General features: G+C 47.0%; 1 protein-coding gene across 1 annotated transcript in view; it reads right to left on the bottom strand.

Moving 5' to 3' along the window:
* Window positions 1-22,450, bottom strand: part of TEX11 (testis expressed 11) — a 1,326,855-nt gene that overhangs the window by 1,233,750 nt on the left and 70,655 nt on the right. The window contains exon 2 of the mRNA XM_086918299.1: window positions 1,763-1,814. Within this exon, the coding sequence (XP_086774425.1) occupies window positions 1,763-1,796 (34 nt within the window). The 5' untranslated portion in view covers window positions 1,797-1,814. The remainder of the gene's footprint in view (window positions 1-1,762; window positions 1,815-22,450) is intronic.

Below are 22,450 nucleotides of genomic sequence, written 5' to 3'. Positions count from 1 at the left end.
TTTGAGCTTTTTGCCAAACGTTAAGAAGTTAGGAATGTATCTTACTTTTTCCTAGCTTTAGTTCCAGAGTTTAGGAGAGAAAAAAGGAGAAAGGCTGATTAACGGTTTCCGTTTTTTTGAAGAGTTGATTTCCAAGTTCAGCCTCTATCTACACTGTCCCTCAAAGGTACGTCGTATTTTTCTTTTAGGTAACCTGGCCGGCCTGAGCGAAAAATGTGTGTAACAAATGTGATTTTGAAGTTTATTCGTGTTCCCATAGTGTAAGTTACTACAAAAAAAAACAGTAGGAATTGCAGCACAGTGGCGTAGCTAAGGGGGCTCCCACCTTGCAAAGGTATAAGAGTATGTACTAGCCACCCCACATTGCCGAAGTGAATGTGGGGCAGTTTGTTCAACTTCCACCACTTTGCCAAACGGGCGGTTGGGGGGGAATGTTCTCCTCATTCTTAGTCGGGTGAAAGAAAGTGAAAATTAGGGGGATTGGGTATCTGGAACAGTTTGTGACCCACCATATGCTCCAGGCCTCATAGAAGTGAGGAAGATCACAGCTCACCTACTTCTCAGTTCACAATCTGAGCACTGGGAAAGCTGAGAACAGCCATAGCTCTTTCAACACACATATTGCAATTGTGAACTGAGCACTCAGTGAGCTGTGAACTGTTCACAGTCCTCTTTGTGCTCAGTTCAAAACTGTGAGCTGAGAATTGGGAGAGCAAATAGCAGCTGACAGCTCCCCGAGAGCTCAGTTCACATTTGATGTTATGCTATGGTTTATTAATACAAGCATGTACACTTTGGATTCTTGACACTATAGAACATAATTGGAAAAAACTGTGTAATAAAAAAAAGGAAAATTATAGAGAATTATAGATCAAAAAGACAAAATACAACATACATACAAGAGTCTTAAGGTTAAGGTTTTTTTATGCTCAATGGGGGAAGGTCATTCTCTAGCCAATTCAAAAAAAGGCCCTCTCCCAAAAGGAAGCTATTTTATTCCTGATGACATTCAGCAAATGTTTATTTGTAGGGTGCAAAGTATAGGGCTGTATTGTTAAAGTGTATCCCTGATACAAAGAGGAGAGAAAGACTAGATAGAAAGGTGTACAATCACTAGGGTCTTTAATGCCTCATATGAAATCAGAGCAGGATCTCAAAATAAGTGTAACTTTTCCAGGAATCTGAAAACGACACCTGGACAAGTTCTGCATATTTCTGTGTGGCCCAACTTCTTGGCAGGGTGGACGGCTTTCACCCATGAAAAGAGTGGGTGGACGCACACAGCAAACTCCGCACCGACCTTTGCTTTCAACTGCAGTGGAGTAAAGTGGTGTCATAACTTAAACCCTGCCAATCCACCCCTGCTGCTCGCCGTCCTTTTTTCCCAGCCCGCCCTGCTACTGGCCATGGGCGGCAATCTGAGGGATAACCCCGGACTCCAGAAGCTCTAGCCACGCCTCTGCTTGCACTCTTAACACGTCAATACTATAACTGCCAACAACAAATAGTTTCTACAAAGAAAAGCTGGGTGTTGGGATTGAGCCTTGGGTGACTACTGGACAATTGAGGGACGGGACTGAATATGCTTAAATCTTTCCTGAGCCTGATCTCATCTGTTTCTCTCAAAGGAAGTGGGATGTTCCTTGTTGGCTTCGTATGTCCCAAAACATAAAAGGGAACCTTTTGTCATGCTATATTGTTCCCTGCTGATTGGTGTAAAATAATGCCTCAACATCTCGCTAACCAATAGTTTAAGTACTACCTGTGATTTCTGTAAAATTGGATATTCTTTCCATTTTCGACCTTCGGTATTCCTGAAAAACAAAAAAGTTTATTTTAATTAGGTAAAACAAAAGCTAAATATGCATGCAGGAGATGGCTATATATTCATGTGTCCTATATATATTTGCGGCAGTGTCTATTTAGCAAGGGATACTTGAAGGATAATACATTTTCCTGCCTGCTGTGTGATTGGTGGAAATATTTTTAATTCCTCAATGCAACTTTGTCAAAATCAAAATAATCTTTATTCTGATTTATAAAATCCATAAAAGAGATAAAATATTACATTCAGCCGATACAATACTTATTTATAAAGGACATCATGTGCAAATCAGTTATCAGTAAAGGTAAGTTGTACTACAACAGAGAAACATTTTGACTCATATCACTTAATGATTAAAAATGCAAATAGTACTTATGCAAAGAATGCTTAGAGCAAATAAGATGCTAATCAAATAATGCCATTAATAGAATAGAACAATGCTCTGAATTTGTGTAAAACCAAATAAAAAGAAAACTAATATATAAAGTACAAATCATGTCCTGCTGACAATACAGGTCAACATATTTGGTTAATCATATTTGTGTCTTATATTGTTCAGGTAAGTCAAAGAATATCTTCTCTTGATTACAAGCATAATAAAAGTAGAAACAGTGTGGCAGATCGCTTCAACAACTTTGTCTTTAACAGTAAATCACAATAACTTCTAACAACGGATGAAACAGACACCTTAAATTTAACTCATCTAGACAGAACAAACATGTGGCACACAGATGGATAAAGGCCTTAAAAGATGATGATATCATGCACATAACGGTGTGTAGACTTTCTCATGAGATTCCTAATTAACAAAAACCTCAACTTTGAAGATCACATACAAGACACACTAAAATCAAAAATATCCCACATACAATCAAAATCCTCAACACTCAACTAGAGCTGAAAACAGCAATAGGGTTAGGTCTGTCCTCAGTGGACTGATACATCTACTCCAGCGATCTGTGATTTACCTCATGGTCATGGGTCAAAAATCCTGAGTCAAAAAATGAGTATCATTAAGTTGGTTAAAATTAAACATATTATTCTTCATCAAGATGCCCCTAAGGGTAAATGTAAGTTTTAAAAATACATTTATCATGGTATATAATATCATTAGTTATATCCCAACAGGACTATAGATGGGCCCTACTTACTGTACATGTCTCTCTTTTCTGAAAGTTATCCTCCATGCAACAGCCCATTTCCTGAGGAATACAAAAACCTAAGCATAACACCCCTGCCCTCTCACCTCTTAAAAAGCTGTCCATAGTGGCCAGATGGTTATTTAAATCATATAAAGCACTTCGGTAAAGCACCCCTAAATACTTAACAGATAAGCAAGCTATCAGTTTGATTCTATGTCAGGACCGGAGGCTTCGGATTATGCCTTCTTTCTTCACATTTTATTATTTTCACAGCAGCAAGAAAGGCAAATAAACTACTTTTCCCATGAACACTTGGGAAATAGGAAAAACAAACGTAAGTCCTTTGTCGGTCTCCACAACTCTGACAGCTCCCATCATGCTCCACTGCTGCTTCCTCTTCCTCTTTCTTCACTGCTCAGCAGCAAGTTAAGTGTTTTTTTCTTATCTCTCCTGAGATTTTGGGGACTGATCATTGAGTTTGGTGTACTGGTTCAGCGCTAGTGTTTTTCACCCTCACAGATTCCCCTCGAAATCGCGGGATGCTTTTAGCGCTCCTGACGCGATTTTTGGCCCCTTAAGAGTGCGGTGCGGTCCTTCCGCCGCTAGGGGGCAGGCTTCTCCTTGCTGGTTATCGCGCTGGAAAACGTTTAAAAAAACAGCGTTTTGGCGACAGGTGACAGCTGCTACCCCTGACCACCCGGTTGACACCCATTTGGGTCGCAATTAGGTTTTCTCCCCGCATGAACACCCTGCTTAGGGTTGTATTTACTTTGGTGACAGAGACACCCTGAGGTGTCGTAATAGCGCTGGTGTTTGGCGCGAGGGGGCGCTTTGCCGGGTGGTGCCCTGTGATTTGGAGGGCTGCAGCGTACCCAGGGCTTGTCCCTTAATTGTGTGCCTTGTGCCGCCATATTTTCTGGGCTTGCTCCCGGGCTTCATTTAGTGCCCGTGAGGGTGCTGTTAATTGGCTGACCGTACCTCTTTTCCCTGCGGAGCTCAACTTACCTCGTTATGCAGGGGGAGTCAGGCCAGTACCCTGAGGTGGACCCTCAGAATTATGCCTCATCGGATGAGGACTTCTATCAAGCGGTGGATGATTCCATCTATAGGGCGGTGGATCAGGCCATGATCCCCCTGGAGCAGCGGCTTTCGGCAAGGTTGGATGAGGCGTATTGAAAGATTGCGTCCCTTATTCCCGCACCTTCCCCAGCCCCGGATCCCAATCCGTCCCCGGCTCCACCCCCCCCCCCCCCTCCCCAAGAAGCCGTGTGTGGACAGGGTTGACCCTGCAGCATTCGCAAAGGTTAAAAGCACGTTTATGGCGCATGAGGGGTCCCAGCCTCTGCCCGTCCTCCCTGCGGAGGTGCCCCCCCCCCTTACCCACGTACTATGTCTCCGGAGCCGCAGCAGGATGATGATTCTCCGGATTCGGAGGAAGAGGCCTGCTCTTCGAGGTCGTGGCTTCCGTCCCAACCTTCTTAATCCGCGGGTCCTTCGGACATGTTGGACCCGGATGACATTGTCCACCCCAGGTCTTCGGACTGGGTCCCTGGGGACAAGGTGGCCCAGTATGTGGCGAACCGTCTCCGCAAGCCTGTTGATAAAGATGCTCGTAGCCGCCTTAAGGCGGAGTGCCTCCGAACTTCCTTAGATGGGAAAGTGGCAATGACTCCTGACATTGACCCAAAGATGGCGACGTTCCTTGCTAAATTTGTCAAGGACCCCCGGAAGGGTATAGATAGATCCTGGCGTACATGCCAGGACAAGCTGTTGGACGCGGTGGGCCCAATGACCAAGATTCTCGACATGGCCGAGGAGGCCAAGGCGTCGGGGTACCTTATCTCCCCGGAAGTTCTGTCCAATTGGGCGCAGCGCGCCATTATTTTCCTTGGCAACGCTACGTGTGCTCTCTCTACGGAGAGGAGGTCATTATTAATTAAAATTGACCCGAAGTTGGGTGACCTCGCCTCCTCTGAGGCTGCGCGGTGGCGCAGGGTGGTCTGTTCGGAGACCCGTTTATTAAAGAACTTGGCAAATTTGTAGCCACGTTTACCTCCCTGGACCGGTCTCAGTCCAATATTAAAAAGGTTTTTGCCCCTCGTGTTTTTGACAAAGCCGGACGTGGCAGGGGCCGCTCGTTCGGCCGGGGCAACAGCTCAGACATAGGGCAAGGCTCCGGACGCGGGCAGTTTCAAGACAATGCCCGCTTCAACAACTTTTATCCCACAAGAGGACAGAGGTTACGTGGCCGTGGGGGCCAGAGAGGCCAGCAACAAGGTGCTGGAAGAGGTGAGTGTGTTACCCTCTGCGAGTTTGCGGGTAGGGGGGCGCTTAGTGCAGTTTCTCCCAGCGTGGGTTTCCCTTACAAGCGATGCTTGGGTGCTGCAGACGGTTCAGGGCTTCCAGCTGGAGTTCCATGGCCGTCCGTGTCAGCTTCAACGTCCACGCCCCATTACTTTCTCACAGCGCGATGCAGACTTGGTGCGCGAAGAGGTTGCCGCCCTCCTCCACAAAGGGGCTATTTGTTGCGCATGCAAAAATCCAGGCGGTTTCCTCAGCAACCTCTTTTTGGTCGACAAGGTCGACGGGGGCCATCGACCGGTCATCAATCTGAAAGAGTTCAACCAATGGCTGGTGTATCGCCATTTCAAGATGGAGGGTATCCACCTCCTGCAAGATGTGCTACGCCCGTCAGACTGGATGGTCAGGCTAGACTTGAAAGACGCTTATTTGGCGGTCCCGGTTTTTCCTCCTCACCGTCGTTGTAGGAGAGTAGGGTCTGCTATCCTATGGTCACCCCAATTTTTGCTTTTTGCTTCACTGGTTTTCGACTTACTGAGGCTGTGGGCCTGCTAATCAGACCCCCAGCCTGCTGTTCTCTCTCTAAATTCGTAATACATGTACTATAGGTACATACCACAATTGGAAATGGACTCCTTGTCAGCCCCTGTACCATGCACTATAGGTGCTCAGGGCATAGGTGCCACCAAGGCCTACCAGGGGCTGAAGCATAGCTTTTGCCACCCCTGGCTGGTTCTTAAATTGACACAACTGGCTGATCACTCAGCTGGGGCAAGTGGGTGTAATCACCCCTTGCTTAGATATAGTATACCTATATCTAAACCTATATCTGGACACATATAAACCTGTGAGCCACTCCTATGGAAGGCCTTATCAATCCTGGAGGCAGAGTGCGTGGTTTAATGTGAGATGGTGCTCTGGCATGAGCTGAGCCTGTCTGCAGCCGTCGGGAACAACTCCCTAAGCTGTTCCGGGATAATGCCATGCCATATACTATTAAGTGCCTTATAATCCTCGCGGTTATATAGCAACTTTGGTTTGGCTTTATCAAAACATGTTGTGTAAGGTGTCATACGATTTGGAATACTATCCCCTCGACAGTTCTGTCGACGGGGATAGCATTCCACCCCTCTAGAGGGAGAAGACATGTTACTTTACTGAAACGCGGTTGATTTTTAAAAGAGCCTCAGATCCACAAAATGGATGCTTCTGCCACAGACACAAGTCTGACCTCCTGCTGCCGACCGAAACTCAGCAGAGGAGGCCTGGACAAAGGCTTTCCTGTCGCAGGGAGGTGTTACACCTCCCCAGACAGGAGATAGTGGATTGTAGCAGGGAGGTTTGAAAGAAACCAGACACTGCCTGGGGAGCACAAGACTGCCCCTTGCATGATCCGGCCAAACCGGTTCTGGGGCACACCAGCCCCTGTCCCAGCGCGGCCTGGATCAAAGGAAAGGGGTGTATCCACCCCCTTCCTGGGTCCCACCCATAGGAGGGGACCTAGCAGGTAATCCAGCCCCCTAGATTGGTATAAGAATGGGAGCAGTGCCAACGCACTCAGATTATCCTAACGAAACATTTGAAACGAAACTCTGGACCCTTCGACATCCTACTCAACGTAGAAGACTGAAGAATCTCCCTTGTGGTCAAGGAGTGACCACCCTGTGCAAACAGGCACCATCCAGCACCTCGACGTCTTCTTTGTTGCAGTTCCCGCCGGAACTCGAGCGACAGAGATCGACGAGATCAAGCTTGCCTGCCTTCTTACAGCCTGATCCACAGTCCCTGCAGAGCTGAGACCCATGGAGGCGACCGGAAGCGTGGGGCACGCCATCTTGAAAAGACCACGAGACGCAGACCGTGCAGCCCACGAGTGACCCTCGAAGCTGTACACCGGGGTCTAAGAAGCCCCAACCCTGAGCCACTTTTCCCCCGAAGCTCACCCCTCTACACTCGACGAGCGCTCCGTGGGGCCCTTCTGCTTTCTTTGGCTCGACGCGTTGGCCCGGTCATTTGCCAGCAGGCTTGTGGCCCCTGTGCCTGCGAAAACCTGAATACGACTTGCGATTCTGGTTGCTCCAGACTTGCACCAGCTCCTCTGAAAAGGAGCCCCCGCTCTGACCCTCCTGGTCCGAGTGAGAAGCAATCTTCCAGTCCTGCGTGGATTGCTCTTGCCAAGTGTTGTTTGCTCCGATCTTGAAGCCGACAGCGCCGACGGTGAGCGCCTGCGTGGGACAGCTCGTGACCTGCTCCTGGACGTCGCAGATGCCCCAGAGCCCACGTGGCAGCGGAGAGAAGCTCCTCGACAACCACCTGATTGCGCCCGACTTTGCCTGGTTCCGTCCTTGTTCCACCCTGGTCACTGCTGAGTGACCCAGACTTTGTCCCCTCTGCTTTCAGGTACTTTCCTACTCTGATCCACCCTTGGATCACACCGGACACTTCTCCTTCACATCGCCTGCAGCATCTTCAGCTTCAAGCACCAAGAACCTGCGTGACGAAACCCGACGCCACTTCGACCCTATGCACCCGCTTCCTGTGGGTAAGGTAACATTGCAACGCCGGTGTTCCCACACTGGTACACACCTCTAGGGTCTGTGTCTAAAGTTTTGTCCATCTAGGTTCAGCGGAAGTATCCTAAAACTCTATCTGTGTAACTTTTACGCACCATTGACTTAACATTGGTGCATGCGTGTGCTTTAAGCGCTGCACCCGAATCCCGCTGGCTTTTCCCGACTTCAGCATTGCTTGTCCCGACTGCTCCCAGCGATTCCCTAGGCCCTAGGCCTAACCACTGTTCGATTGGTATCTCTTATACCACTTTTTTAATATATGGTTTGAGTGGCCACCCGCCCTCATCCATAATTGTGCAACTTTGTATGTTATACTGTGCTTTTGATTTAACGCTTGTGCCCCTTTGCTCATAAAGAGTACTGGGGATTATTTTAGAAATAAATACATATATTTTTATAATATATACTTGTGTGGTGTCCTTTCATTTGATATTACAGGACTGTGATTGGTAAAACAGCTCGCTTAACACGACCTCTTGAGTTTAGCCTTTAAGGCTGCTTAGTCTATGCTACCATTAAGATAGCTTGTCTAATAAGGTTGACTTACAACCAGACACCATAAGGGTTGTTTGGACTGATACAAGGCGGTTCCAGAATTGGAAACATCATATATCAGGCCAACTTCTCACAGTCGTTTCCTCCAGTTCAGGTGGAACGGTCAAGTTTACGAATTCACCACGCTGCCTTTCGGACTCTCCTCGGCGCCGTGGTGCTTCACAAAGGTGTTACCCCCGGCGGTGGAGGCCTTGAGAGCGCGGGGTATAAGGCTGATAGTGTATTTGGACGACATGTTGTTCATGGACCAATGTCCGGAACGGCTGGTGTCCCAACTGCAATTTGCGGTCGACCTGCTACAAGGTTTGGGCTTCGTCATCAACGAGAAGAAGTCCCTTTTGGTTCCTTCCCAGTGCATGACTTTTCTCGGGTTCAACATAGACTCGGTGTCCTCCACCTTGAGTCTTCCCGCCAGGAAGATGCCGAAAATAAGGCACGAGTTGCGCCAGACCCTGGCGAAACCAATGATCTCCTTGCGTCAGCTTGCGCGGTTGGTGGGCCTGCTATCGTCCTCGATTCAGGCCATATTTCCGTGCACTCTTCACTATCGGGCCATGCAACGTCTGAAGACTTTCCATCTCAGGAAAGGCCTCACGTACTCTCAGCTGATTCCATTGTCGGAGGAGGTGAGGGACGAGATGCAGTGGTGGCTGACGCACATGGAGGCCTGGAATGGCTGTGCGATTTCAGCTCCGCCCCAGATATCGTGATAGAGTCAGATGCCAGTCATTCGGGCTGGGGAGCCAGATGTGGAGATTTCACCACTGGGGGCGCTTGGTCCACCCTCGAGCAATCATTGCATATCAACTGCTTAGAATTGCTGGCGGGATCCTTCGCGGTCCAGTGTTGGACCAAGGACAGAGTGCAGTCCTGTGTCCTCCTTCGGATGGACAACGTATCGGCGGTGCGATATATCAATCACCTGGGTGGCACCAGATCCAAGTTGTTGGCGGACCTGGCGAAGGACTTTTGGCTATTTTGCCTGGACTATCAGGTGTCCGTCACGGCGGAGTATCTGCCAGGTCGGCAGAACGAGGTGGCCGATTGGTACTCTCGACACCTCTTGGATGCCAGCGTGCGGAAACTGGACCCTCGAGTGTTCTCCCAGCTGATGGACAGGTGGGGTCCCTTCTCAGTGGACCTGTTTGCGTCACGTCTGGACCATCAGCTTCCGAGGTATTTCAGTTGGCGCCCGGACCCGTCTGCGGAGGCGACGTATGCCTTTCTCCAGGACTGGTCGGGCGAACAGGGGTATGCGTTTCCCCTGTTTTCAATGATAACGCGTGTGTCAGCGTTGTTGCGTCGCCAGTCGGCGCAAGTGGTGATGATTACACCATGGTGGAGGTCTCAAGTGTGGTTTCTGGTTCTACTAAAACTTTCCTGGGATTCTCCAATCCTACTCCCCCACTCTCCTCACATTCTTCTCAATCCAGACGGGATTCCCCACCGGCTAGTCCAGGACGGATCACTGAGGCTGATGGCCTGGAGGATCTCCGGCGTCACTAGACTCTCCCAGGCCTTTCGGGAAAGGCAGAGGACCTGCTCTCTAAGGCCTGGGCAGTCAGCACGACTAAGAGATATCGATCTGCCTGGCATAGATTGCGTCGTTGGTGTGTGCGACGGGGTTTTGATCTCGTGGGGACAGATATAGTGCATGTCCTTAACTTACTGGCCGGTTTGGCGGAAGAGGGTCTAGCCTACCGTTCCATAAATACCTTCTATTCTGCAATCTCAGCGGGACATGATCTGGTGCAGGGTTCCCCAATCCGGGAACATCCAGGGGCGTAACACAGGCCCACGCAGCCCCCGCGGTGCGGGGGGCCCGTGCTCCAGGGGCCCCTCAGTCTGAGCAGAGCCAGAAAGGTACGCCACGGCATCTTCTTTATTACTTAAGGTGCGCAGGCCGGGGCCGGCCTCTTAATAAATCATCAGTCTCCAGTTCAGGCCCGGGCCTCACCCCACCCGGGCCTCTGGAAGTGTACCACAACTGAAGAGAAGAGGCACACGAAGCAGGGGTAGGACGAATGGTGAAGGAGTGGAGACAGATGGGGGGGGGGGGGAGTGAGGCAAGAAGAGCAAGAGAAGAGGAGGTGAAACCAATGAGGAAAGGGGCTTGAGGAGAAGACAGGCCTGTGATGGAAGACAGAGGACACACACGGTGGAGGGGGGTAAGTGAAGGGGGCCCCCCTCTGTCTCCCTAAAGCAGCCTGCCCTGCAGGGGCTGTGGACTGAAGAGAAACAAAGTGTCAACATTGTTTCTCTTCAATCAGAGCCACGAGCTGACTTAACCTGGAGAATTTCGACTTTTCAGCTCCAGGCTTCGCTTGGTTGAAGGGGCCCACTCCCCCCACAGTGAAGTGAGTGCTGAAGCACAGGCCTGAGCAATGCACACCAGTTCTAACCAACTTCATCCTTTCTTTGGGCAGGAAGCAGTTTTCTGAAGATCTTGTACACAAAAAAAACTGTTACAATTTATTGCTTGTGTTTCTTGCTTGTGTACAGAGGCCTGGAAGCGAAGGCACCCTAGGATTTATAAGGAAACCAGAGTGCTGGAGTGCAGAAAGAAACAGTCGACAGAGCAGTGATCAGGAGAAGGTCAAAAGGAAGTTCAAAGGAAGAAGCAATGCTGAGAGGGAGAGACAGGTGATAGAACTCTGTGTGCACGCAAAGGGGCTTACCCCCCGCCCGCCCCGGGACCCCTTAGCCATGCACCTTGCTTGTCCTGATATGCAGCAGACACCAGCATGCTCTGTTCTTTGTGAAGAGACACTGCTCTGAAGAAATGTAAGTAACCCTTTATTGTTACATTTTAGGAAGCCACTGGTTCTACAGGAAGCCGGGCCAGGGTTTTTTAATTGCAGGAGTGGGTGAGGGACTCTTGCAGAAGGCCTGGAAGGATGGCTACAGTAATATTCAGTGTTTGACTGTGGACCAGGGGCGTAACACAGGCCACCGCAGTCCCTGCATTGCGGGGGAGGGGCGTGCTCCAGGGGCCCCCTCACCCAGCGAGAGCAAGCACTGTTGAGCAGAGCTGCTCTGCCAGTGGCTTTCCGTGTGCTCTTCATGGCAGAGTGTTGCCTGCATGGGTGAGGGGTGGCCGCCGATGGCAATTCACTTGAGGGAGGTAGGCAGAACCAGCTCACAGTTTTGGGGTGATGGTTCTGCCGAGGGCACTGTGGGGTGTTCACGGACCTTGAGGCTGGGGGTGGAGGCATACAAGAGCGGGTGGTTATGGGCAAGCTACGTGGCTTGTAGTGGGCACGGGGGCTGCTGACTCCAGGCACTAGCAGTTGCCCCCGAGGGGTACATCAGGCCCGGCTCCAGGATTCAAGATCTGGGAGGGCCAAGAGAAAGCATGGGTGGGCCGTGAAGATGAATGGAGTTGCATAGCATTTCCCAGGTATCAGTGAGTTGGGATCAGGCATGCTGAAGGGGCTTTGAATGGGGGCTGAGCTGCATACTGTACCTACTGGTGAGAGCATGTGCACTAGTTTTAGTTCTGCCTTTCTTGGGGTTTCACCTACATGCTTAATCTCTTCTGTTCTCTCTGAATCAGGCTTCTTTCTCTCTACCACATGATCCTTTCTCCCCACCTCACCCATCTCTCTTTCCACCTCAACCTCCTTCCTTTCCACTGCACCCTGCTCACCTACCCACCTCCCCCTCTTTTCTTTTCTTTTTTCCCCTTTCTTTTCATCTCACCTTCCACTTCCTCTGCCTCACCATCCTATTTCTCCACCTCTCCCTTCTCTCTCCCTGCCTTGGCTTCCTCTGTTTGTCCCACCCCCATCTTTTTCTCATCTCACTCGCCACTCTTTCTGCTTCACTCTCCCCTCCCCACCTCTCCGTGGGCTGACTGCGCCTCCACCTCCACTCCATTCTTCTCTCTAGCTCACTCAACTCTCTCTTCTTCACCCTCCTCTCTGTCTCTGCCTCACCAGTCACCCTCCCTCTCTCTTTCTCACTATCCTCCCTCTGCCTAACCCTCCTCCCTCTCATCATCACCATTCTACCTATAACCCCCCCTTCTCTCTGCTTCACCTATTTTTCTTTCTATCTATCTCAACCTTGACTCCCTCCACCTCACCCTGATTTGTCAGTCTTGCCTTTCCTCCTGCTGCATGAGGGATAGTGGCTGTACTTATGTGGGTGCATGGATGTGTGCAATCCTGCTGCCCTGCACCTGTTCCAGTTCTTCCCTGCTGGCCTTTACCATTTGGATTGACAGCAGCAACAATGCCTGAATTATTTACATAGTGTGCGTCTGAGCATGCAGAACATCTACAAACACTACATGTTTTAAAGAAGAAGTAATACCCTATGCAACTAAGTTTTGGATAGTGCCTACTGTGGTACATGTACTCCAAATAAGAGAAGTAACAACTGGATGATCAATCAAAGTTGCCAACCTAAGCTGATCAACCAAACTTCAAACAGAGGTCTGTTTCAACCCCTAGCTTCCCACTGTGCAAAGATTACAACTTCTGTAGGAAAAGTGGTCCTTCAATTTGGTGGCTAGTTTCTCAAACAATATTTGACTGTCAGCTCTTTGAGCAAAATGCATTCTAGGTGAAACCTAAGAAAACATACATCTTATGTAAATGCTTCATAACTGAACTGTCTCTTCTAAATTGTGAGTAGCTTTTAACCTCCTCTTTCCTGTTTTCCTACGTTCTCCTACTAGCATATCCTATTCCCATCACTGTCCTCTTCCTTGTGTTCTACCACTCACCTCTTAACACTCCATTTCCCCAAATTATCATTTGCTCATCACCCTTCTCTCTGATCACCTTCCTTTCTCATCATTTTTATCTTTCACCAGACTCATCTTCCACCTTCACCATTTCATACTCCTCTCCTACTACTCCCATCCTATCACCCTCTCCCAGTACATGTCTACCAATCATCAGTCTACTTGCATCACCCAATTTGCTCATCATTCTCCTGCTCCTATATCCTGCTTTCCCAGAGTCCGCTTTCATCTTCCTTCATCCAACTCAAACACCATCTTCATCACCTTCTCTAGTTTAACACTCATCACCCTCATACTCTTCTCTAATCAACATCTTGTTCTCTTGCCTTCTCACTCGGTTACTCTTATTTCACCTACGTCTTTCTTTATCATTCTTTGTTTTATCCTTTTTTCTTACCTTCATCTTTTTTATCCTCACATTCTCCTCTAATCATCCTCCTCCATTTCTCATCCCTGCACCTTATCCCCATTTCCTCATCAAAATTCTATAATTGTTTATTATCTTCCCTGCCCTAAAGAGCCATAGGTATGAAAACTGTTAACCTGGGTTTTTCAGGACTTCTGTTGAAAAGACACCATCCCAGCTGCTAGTTAATCGACAACATTAGTGCGTTATGTGTTCTAGCTTTTGATATGCCCCAAAAGACCAGATTTCTTTGAAGCTTAAATATCTGTGTTTACCCAGATCAGAGACACAGAGAAGCTCGGAATATTTATACTGATGTAAGGACATACAAGTTGTCCCACTCTTGTGTAAGTAATGAAAGGCTGACAAGATTTTAACTTACTAAGTCACAGATTATAGGAACATCTTTGGAGCAAGTGCATTAGCCCACAGGAGTATCTTATCTCTTAATGATCTAAGAGGCTACAGCAGTGCTATATTCCATTTGTATTTATTCATAGGACAAAAAAAGAGAATAAAACGAATACTCAGTCACTGTTGCTCGCCGCAATGTGTGGTGTTTGTGCCATAATTGAGGTGTAATTATATTAAACTCAGCCATCAGCGAGTCCCGCTGGAAATTAAAAGTAGGCAGTGCAGCCACAGGACAGTCGCCAGTGTTTTTTTCCGTTTATTAGGAACTTGCACTGCCCCAGTCGATGCTGTATCTGTGTTGTATTAGTTAAACTTGTCAAAAGTCTTCACTTCAGAAAAGTCAAAGGATGTGGTATTTGCAGTATATAGTGCTGCACTTTAAGAATAGCACAAAAGCACACTAACATATAAATACTAATTCCACATTTTCAATTACTTACCATGGGATGGCAAAACACTATCAGATTATCTTAAATACTGTGTGATGAGAGCTTTTGTGTCTCTTTTGATCTGGTAGGGGTGTCACAGGCTTTCCTCCTTTTTTACATGTGCTCATTGATAACAGCCATCCTCACTGACTTCACGCCTGTCTCCAGGCACTTCAAGCAGCCCATGGCATTGGTGCATATCATTTTTATTAAACAATTAGGATGAGAAAGCGAGGCCGCTGGCCCAAATATATCATAACAAAAAAAACATGTTTTTCTGCTTGCAAATCGGCTTTGGAAGGGCCATGGGGCTTGGGTGGGCCTGGCCCACCTGGCCCTCCCGCTAGAACCGGGACTGGGTACATTCGAGGTCAGGGGCGTGCTTGAGGAATAACAGGCGGTTTGAGGGTTCCTAAAGGGTTCTCTGGGAGGGTTCACAAGGAGCACTAGAGTGCTGGCACGGCAAGCAAGTGTGTTTACGAGGTAGGGTCAGGTACCCGGGGACTGAGCGAGGCTGATTGTAAACGTGGGGCATTGACTGCGGGCACTGGGGGCTGTTCACCTGGACAATGGCGGCTCACAGGAGCGCTGGAGAGAGGCTGTGGAGTGGCCTTTAAGGGCAGAGAATCACAGGCCGAGTCTGGGTGGCATGGGGCCCCCACTCACTGATGAGTCGGGGACAGTCTAGCAAAGACCCGTGGTCCCTTTAGGGTATCAAGACTCTAGAGAGAAGCTTAAGGAAGGGTCTGCTTACTGTGGCACCCCTTACAAGCCTGGGGAGAGGAGGGTCTGCGACTGGCACCTCTTTGCCTCCCAGCCACCAGTGCCGCATGCCTACTTCTGAAATCAGACCCCCAGCTGGCCCTAGTGTACTGTCACCTCCCACTGCCTACTATGTCATGTGCCACTGCCTACTACATCATGTGCATTCTAACCTTCAAATCCAGTCCACCCATTCCACTCACCAAAATATCCATCCATCCAACCAACCATCCACCCAACCAATCATCCACCATCCTCAGCCACACACCCATCATTCCATCCACCCGTCCATCCATCCATCCATTCAACTATCCATTCATCCATCCATCCAGCAGCGGCCCATGCAGTTAAGCGTCGAAGGGGGCATCTATAGATGATAGAATAGAGTAAATTAAATAAATCCTATTCCAACGTCCGTCAACATCACCTGCCGAGCTTAACTGCATCACCCACTGCTGCATCCATTCGCCCGTCCATCCATCCATTCAGCCATCCATTCCCAGCCATACACCCATCCTTTCATCCATCCAGTCATACCTCTGTCCATCTGTCCATCCATCCATCCCCAGCCACATATCCATCCGTCCATCCCTAGCTACACACATCTGTTCATCCATCCATCTATCCATCTGTCTGTCTGCCCATCCCCCCAGCCACACACCCATCCGTCCATCCATCCATCCATCCACCCACCCACCCATCCATCCGCCCATGCAACCATCCTCAGTCACACACCTATCCTTTCATCCATACATCCTTCCGTCCATCCATCCCCAGCCACACACCCATCCGTCCATCCATCCATCCATCCACCCATCCATCCGTCCGCCCATGCAACCATCCCCAGTCACACACCTATCCTTTCCTCCATACATCCTTCCGTCCATCCATCGATCCCCAGCCACACACCCATCCTTTCATATATCCATCCATCCGTACCTCAGTCCACCCGTCCATCCATCCCCAGCCACATATCCATCCGTCCATTCCTAGCCACACACACATTCGTTCATTAATCCATCTATCCGTCCGCCCAGCCACCACATACCCGTCTGTCACCCACCTATCCACCCATCCCTCCACCTATCCATCCATCCCTCCACCTATCCATCTACATCCATCCATCAATCCGTACCTCCGTCTGCTCATCCATCCATGGGTCCATCCATCTATCCCCAGCCACACATCCATACATCCATCCACCCACATCCATCCATCCATTCATCCATACCACCGTCCACCCACCCACCTGTCAGTCCATCCAAAGTGGAGCAAAGTGGTAGGTGGTGGCCGGGCCATGGGGGGGGGGCTCCATGTATTTTGCAGGGAGGCCCCCTCAAGTTTCGTTACGCCACTGGGAACATCCGTTGGTGTGCAGGCTTTTGAGAGGGATCCGCCTTTCGCTGCCACCGGAACCGCGTTACTCTGTCCTGTGGGACGTTAATAGAGTGTTGAACTTATTTCTTTCTTGGTAAGCAAACAGGTTTCTTTCCTGTAAAGAGCTCACAGCTAAATTAGCGATGTTGCTGTGCCTGGTGTCCTGCAGGCGACTCTCAAACGGTCGACCTCTTGACATCACAGCCAGAGTTTTTTCCCCTGAAGGGGTCACTTTTAGCGTGAGCAGGCGCACTAAAACCTTAACCCGGGTTATTTCATACCCAGCTTTTCCAGACTCCCCTAAACTGTGTGTTGTGCAGTGCCTCCGTGCTTACGAAGAACGGGCGAACGTCAGCTTCTCATTGCCCTACGGAAACCGTACAAGGCTGTTTCTTCCCCAACAATCGCCAGATGGGTGCGTTGGGTGATGCAGGTGGCGGGGATTGACACCAAGCAGTTTGGTGCGCATTCAGCGAGAGGAGCTATGGCCTCCAAAGCTTTTGCACTTGGTGCTCGGCTAGAAGATCTGATGAGAGCAGCTGATTGGTCCTCAGATTCCATGTTTAAGACGTTTTACTTTAAGCCAGTGTTAGAGGTGGCTCGGCTGGTTGTCGATAAGCTTTGAACTGGCATAATCCGAAGCCTCCGGTCCTGACATAGAATGAGAATTTGCCTAGCCTTAGTGCTGGTAAATTCCAATTCTAGTAAGGACTCGGAGGCGAGGATTATCCCCCCCAATGGCTTCCAAGAAGCGGACCCTCCCCGTATGTACTGTAAGTAATGCGTTTACGAAATTTGCATTCATGGATACTGTTGCTTTGTACTGTTATGTTTTAAGGTGCTTTGCTATGCGACAGGAAAGAGCAGTTTTGACTGTGTGGTTTTTTGCAGGGAATGAGGGGGTTCCAAACAGGACGTGTGAGATTGCCGGAACATGGGCTTCGCGCGAAGAAAGAGGAAGAGGAAGCAGTAGTGGAGCATGATGGGAGCTGTCAGAGTTGTGGAGACCGACAAAGGACTTACGTTTGTTTTTCCTATTTCCCAAGTGTTCATGAGAAAAGTAGTTTATTTGTCTTTCTTGCTGCTGTGAAAATAATAAAGTGTGAAGGAAGAAGGCATAATCCTCGCCTCCGAGTCCTTAATAGAATTGGTACTTGCCAGCACTAAGGCTAGGCAAATTCTCATTAAGGCTTGTAAAAACCAGGAAATGACGAGCGCCTAGCAAACTCCTCATAAAAAGAAGAGTTTCTTATCGAGATGGTTCTCAGGTCATTCAAACAGAATTTAGGATGCTCTCCCAAGCAACATCAAAATCGCTTCTTCTCTCCAGAGTTTTAATAAACTATAAAAAAACGTATTCAACAAAGACTTGAAAGCTTGAACTTCAATTTGAATAGCCCCCCAATTTAAAATCCTGAAAAATCCCTAAAATAACGTCCCCCCCATTTTTCTGGAAACATTTGTATTTTTGTTCTATTGTGCTTTTTCATTTGTTATAATGCTGTTTCAAATGCTTCTAAAAGTACCAACCCATTGCCTAGATCATGTCTATGACTAAGTAAACTATATATAATCGTGTGCCAGTGTTCCTTTTTCCAACGTCACCATTTTAATTTCTCTCTTGGTATCCCTCTATGATCCCCTCTACGCATTCCTGGACAAAAAAGAAATCTGTATAAAAAAGGCTGTCTAAACCGACAAGTACTCCAGCAGTAAAGCAGAAAGGAAGAAGAGATGTGTAAGAATCCATGTATGAGTATTTCATAGTACATGTAGCTTTAAAACAAGCATTGGCATAGCCAATAGGTCTCACCTTTGGGACCTTATAAGAGTTTAGCCATGCAACACTTGTTGTTGCACCAAGGATATTGTGCTGGATAACTAAACATTTATAAGGTCCCAAAGGCGAGACCTATTGGGTATGCCAATGCTTGTCTAAATATGGGTACAATAGTAGATATGCCCCAAGAAGATCGGACCGTATCTATTACGGCTGTATTAAACACCAAAGGATATGCCCCCACAGGCCAGGGGCAGATTTAAAAAAGTCTACTGGGTCACTACCCGTCTACTTGATTCTTTCTCCGTTTACCCTGGTGGGTTAATACTATTTACTATTTGAAATCAGGCCTGCCTCTGACCCCAAAAGAAGGATAATGTAAGTAGATTGTGGTCGCTAAAAATTGAGGGTACAATACTGGGGTTACTACACATATGGTTAGCAGAGACAGACACCAATACGTGATCTATATTGGAAAATGTATTTCTCCCAGTAAATGTTGGGGCTAACTCTCCATTGATATCACAGCCATGCCAAAGGAATTGACAGTCATATTTAGAGATAGAGCACAGAGCTTCACCATTGTGGCAGGAGTGATCGTTGCCCACCCCATCCCGATAAATATGATTGCATGCCTGGGTGGCAGACGATACACATGCCTGAATATTAAAATCACCTACCCCTTCCAATTACAAAATCCATGTGAATAGAACCTCAGAAGGCTTTGAGGCCATGGTCAAGAGCTGTAGACACACTGCCATAAGTTGAATCAAAGATATTATTATAAAAATTCACAATTACAAGATCTCTCCTGCCCTTTTTATTCAGTCACAATCATTGAGAATGGGGAGCCACTGATGAGATCTTCATAGCTTTTACAGGAATTTTATTACTGAAAAGAATCTGGAGTCCCCCTTTTGCCTGCCCTGCTTGAGGCGCTTAATTCCAAAAAGTGGGAGGAAACCCTTCTAAGTGTTCTGGGCTTGTACACCAGGTTTCTTGCATACATATATCATATCCAGATATAGTGCTAATCCAATCATCATTTCCTATCTTGTTCGTTAGCCCATTCACATTCCATGTTGCAAACGTAAACCTTCCCTCAGAGTAGTGACTTACAGGATCCACATTTGAAGCACAGGTAGATGTGTTAGAGGAGCTAGGATGTTCGTTGAAGCTTGCCTTTACGGCCTTAGCTACCGCCAACCTACAATCTGATGCCGTCCCAGAAATAAATACATTATCTTTTGGGGGCAGATGATTTGCCTGGACGGTAATAAAATCCCTTCTTCAAAAATTCCCGGAGCCCCCAACATGGTATCTGCCACGACTAAGTCATTCATTATCATCTACGGTGCTCTACACCGGGTATCTATTGGGCAGTTCGAAATCAGAGCAATATGGCAGGTGCGGTCTCTGCACCCCCCTTAGTGACCTCCAAATTACAACACTAAAACTCAAGGGGTGTCGCTCCCCTAAGCGAGCCGTGTTTTGTCCGTAGACCTGGAGGTTGGTGGTATGCAAACAGAACGCATGAAAGGGTGGTTGTAGTGCAGGAAAATGTTGTAGCGATGATGGTACAACATTTGCCTGGTCTAGTCCAGTGGCACTAAACCCCTGATCCGAGGACCCTGGGGTCTGTGAGCCCTACTCAGAGGGTCTGAGACTTATCAAATTATATAATTATACAAGCATTTGCAATGCATAAGGTCTCGCATTAGGAAAGTTTGAGCTATTGGTATTGTAAATGACACATTTTTTATTTATGTGTTGGTTTTGAAAATAGCAAAAATAATAGCTTTGCCATTTACAGTGCCAATGGTTATAACTTGTGACACCTATAGCATTTGTAATGCAATATGTGTTGTATTCACGTGACTTAGATGTATTGATATTACAAATAACAATGGCTTTTAATTTTTTTAATAATTAATACTTAAATAAAAGTTATTGTAATTTATAATGGCAATAACTTAAACTTTTGTAAATAACTTTTGTGAAGAATATGTTCAGTGTATTTTATTGTGATGAAAATCCAAGAACAGAAGTGAAATACTAACCTCTTTTTGTGGCATTTGTAATAAAGCTTGAAACATTGAGAGCCCATATTTGACCCAGTTGTTGTTGAATGGTTGCACAGATTGATGCTGTGGTGGCGCTGAGTGATGTTGTGGTGGCGACTGGTGATGCTGTGGCATTCAATGATCCTGTGGTAGCGCATAGTGATGTTGTTGTGCCCCTTAGTGATGCTGTGGTGGTGCTGAGTAATGCTGTGGTGATGCGATAGATAGAGTGAGGGCGATAGATAGATAGAGTGAGGGCGATAGATAGATAGATAGATAGAGTGAGGGCGATAGATAGATAGAGTGAGGGCGATAGATAGATAGAGGGAGGGCGATAGATAGAGGGAGGGCGATAGATAGCTAGACAGATAGATAGAGTGATGGCGATCAGTATCTAGATAAATAGATAGATAGAATGATAGATAGATAGAAAGATAGAGTGAGGGCGCTAGATAATGAGGGCAATAGATAGATAGATAGATAGAGTGAGGGTGATAGATAGTGAGGGCAATAGATAGATAGATAGAGTGAGGGCGATATCAAGATAGAGTGAGGGTGATAGATAGATAGAGTGAGGGCGATAGATAGATAGATAGATAGATAGATAGACAGATAGAGTGAGGGCGATAGATAGAGTGAGGGCGATAGATAGAGTGAGGGCGATAGATAGAGTGAGGGCGATGGATAGATAGATAGATAGATAGATAGATAGATAGATAGATAGATAGATAGATAGATAGATAGAGTGAGGGCGATAGATAGATAGTGAGGGCAATAGATAGATAGACAGAGTGAGGGCAATAGCAAGATAGAGTGAGGGCGATAGATAGAGTGAGGGCGATAGATAGAGTGAGGGCGATAGATGGATAGATAGATAGATAGATAGATAGATAGATAGATAGATAGATAGATAGATAGATAGATAGATAGATAGATAGATAGATAGACAGATAGAGTGAGGGCGATTAGATAGATAGAGTGAGGGCGATAGATAGATAGAGTGAGGGCGATAGATAGATAGAGTGAGGGCGATAGATAGATAGACAGAGTGAGGGCGATAGATAGATAGACAGATAGAGTGAGGGCGATAGATCGATAGACAGATAGAGTGAGGGCGATAGATAGATAGACAGATAGAGTGAGGGCGATAGATCGATAGACAGATAGAGTGAAGGCGATAGATAGATAGATAGATAGATAGCTAGATAGATAGATAGATAGATAGATAGATAGATAGATAGATAGAGTGAGGGCGATAGATAGATAGTGAGGGCAATAGATAGATAGACAGAGTGAGGGCAATAGCAAGATAGAGTGAGGGCAATAGATAGAGTGAGGGCGATAGATAGAGTGAGGGCGATAGATAGATAGATAGATAGATAGATAGTTGTGTGTGCGGTTGTGTGTGTGGTTGTGGTTGTGTGTGCGTGGTTGTGTGTGTTATGCTTTGTTTAGCTATGCTATATTTTGTTATGCTATGCTATGTTTTGTTGTGTTTGGTATGCTATGCTATGTTTTGCTAGGCTATGATATGTTTTGTTTTGTTATGCTATGTTTTGTTGTGTTTTGTTAAGCTATGCTATGTTTTGTTGTGTTTTGCTATGTTTTGTTATGCTATGTGTTCTTGTGTTTTGTTATGCTATGCTATGTTTTGTTATGTTATGCTATGTTTTGTTATGCTATGCAATGTTTTGTATTGCTATTCTATGCTTTGTTTTGCTATTCTATGCTTTGTTTTGTTATGCTATGCTATTTTTTTGCTATCCTATGCTTTGTTTTGTTATGCTATGCAATGCTTTGTTGTGTTTTGCTATGATTTGTTATGCTATGATATGTTTTGTTGTGTTTTGCTATGTTTTGTTATGCTATGTGTTGTGTTTTGTTTTGCTATGCTTTGTTTTGTTATGCTATGCAATGTTTTGTTATGCTTTGTTTTAATATGCTATGCTATGTTTTGCTATCATATGCTTTGTTTTGTTATGCTATGCTATGTTTTGTTGTGTTTTGCTATGCTATGCTTTGTTATGCTATGCAACGTTTTGTTGCGTTTTGCTATGCTATGCTTTGTTTT

Source organism: Lissotriton vulgaris, chromosome 4_1 (assembly GCF_964263255.1).
Source record: "Lissotriton vulgaris chromosome 4_1, aLisVul1.2, whole genome shotgun sequence".
Taxonomy (NCBI): domain Eukaryota; kingdom Metazoa; phylum Chordata; class Amphibia; order Caudata; family Salamandridae; genus Lissotriton; species Lissotriton vulgaris.
This window is presented reverse-complemented; position numbering and strand designations above follow the sequence as displayed.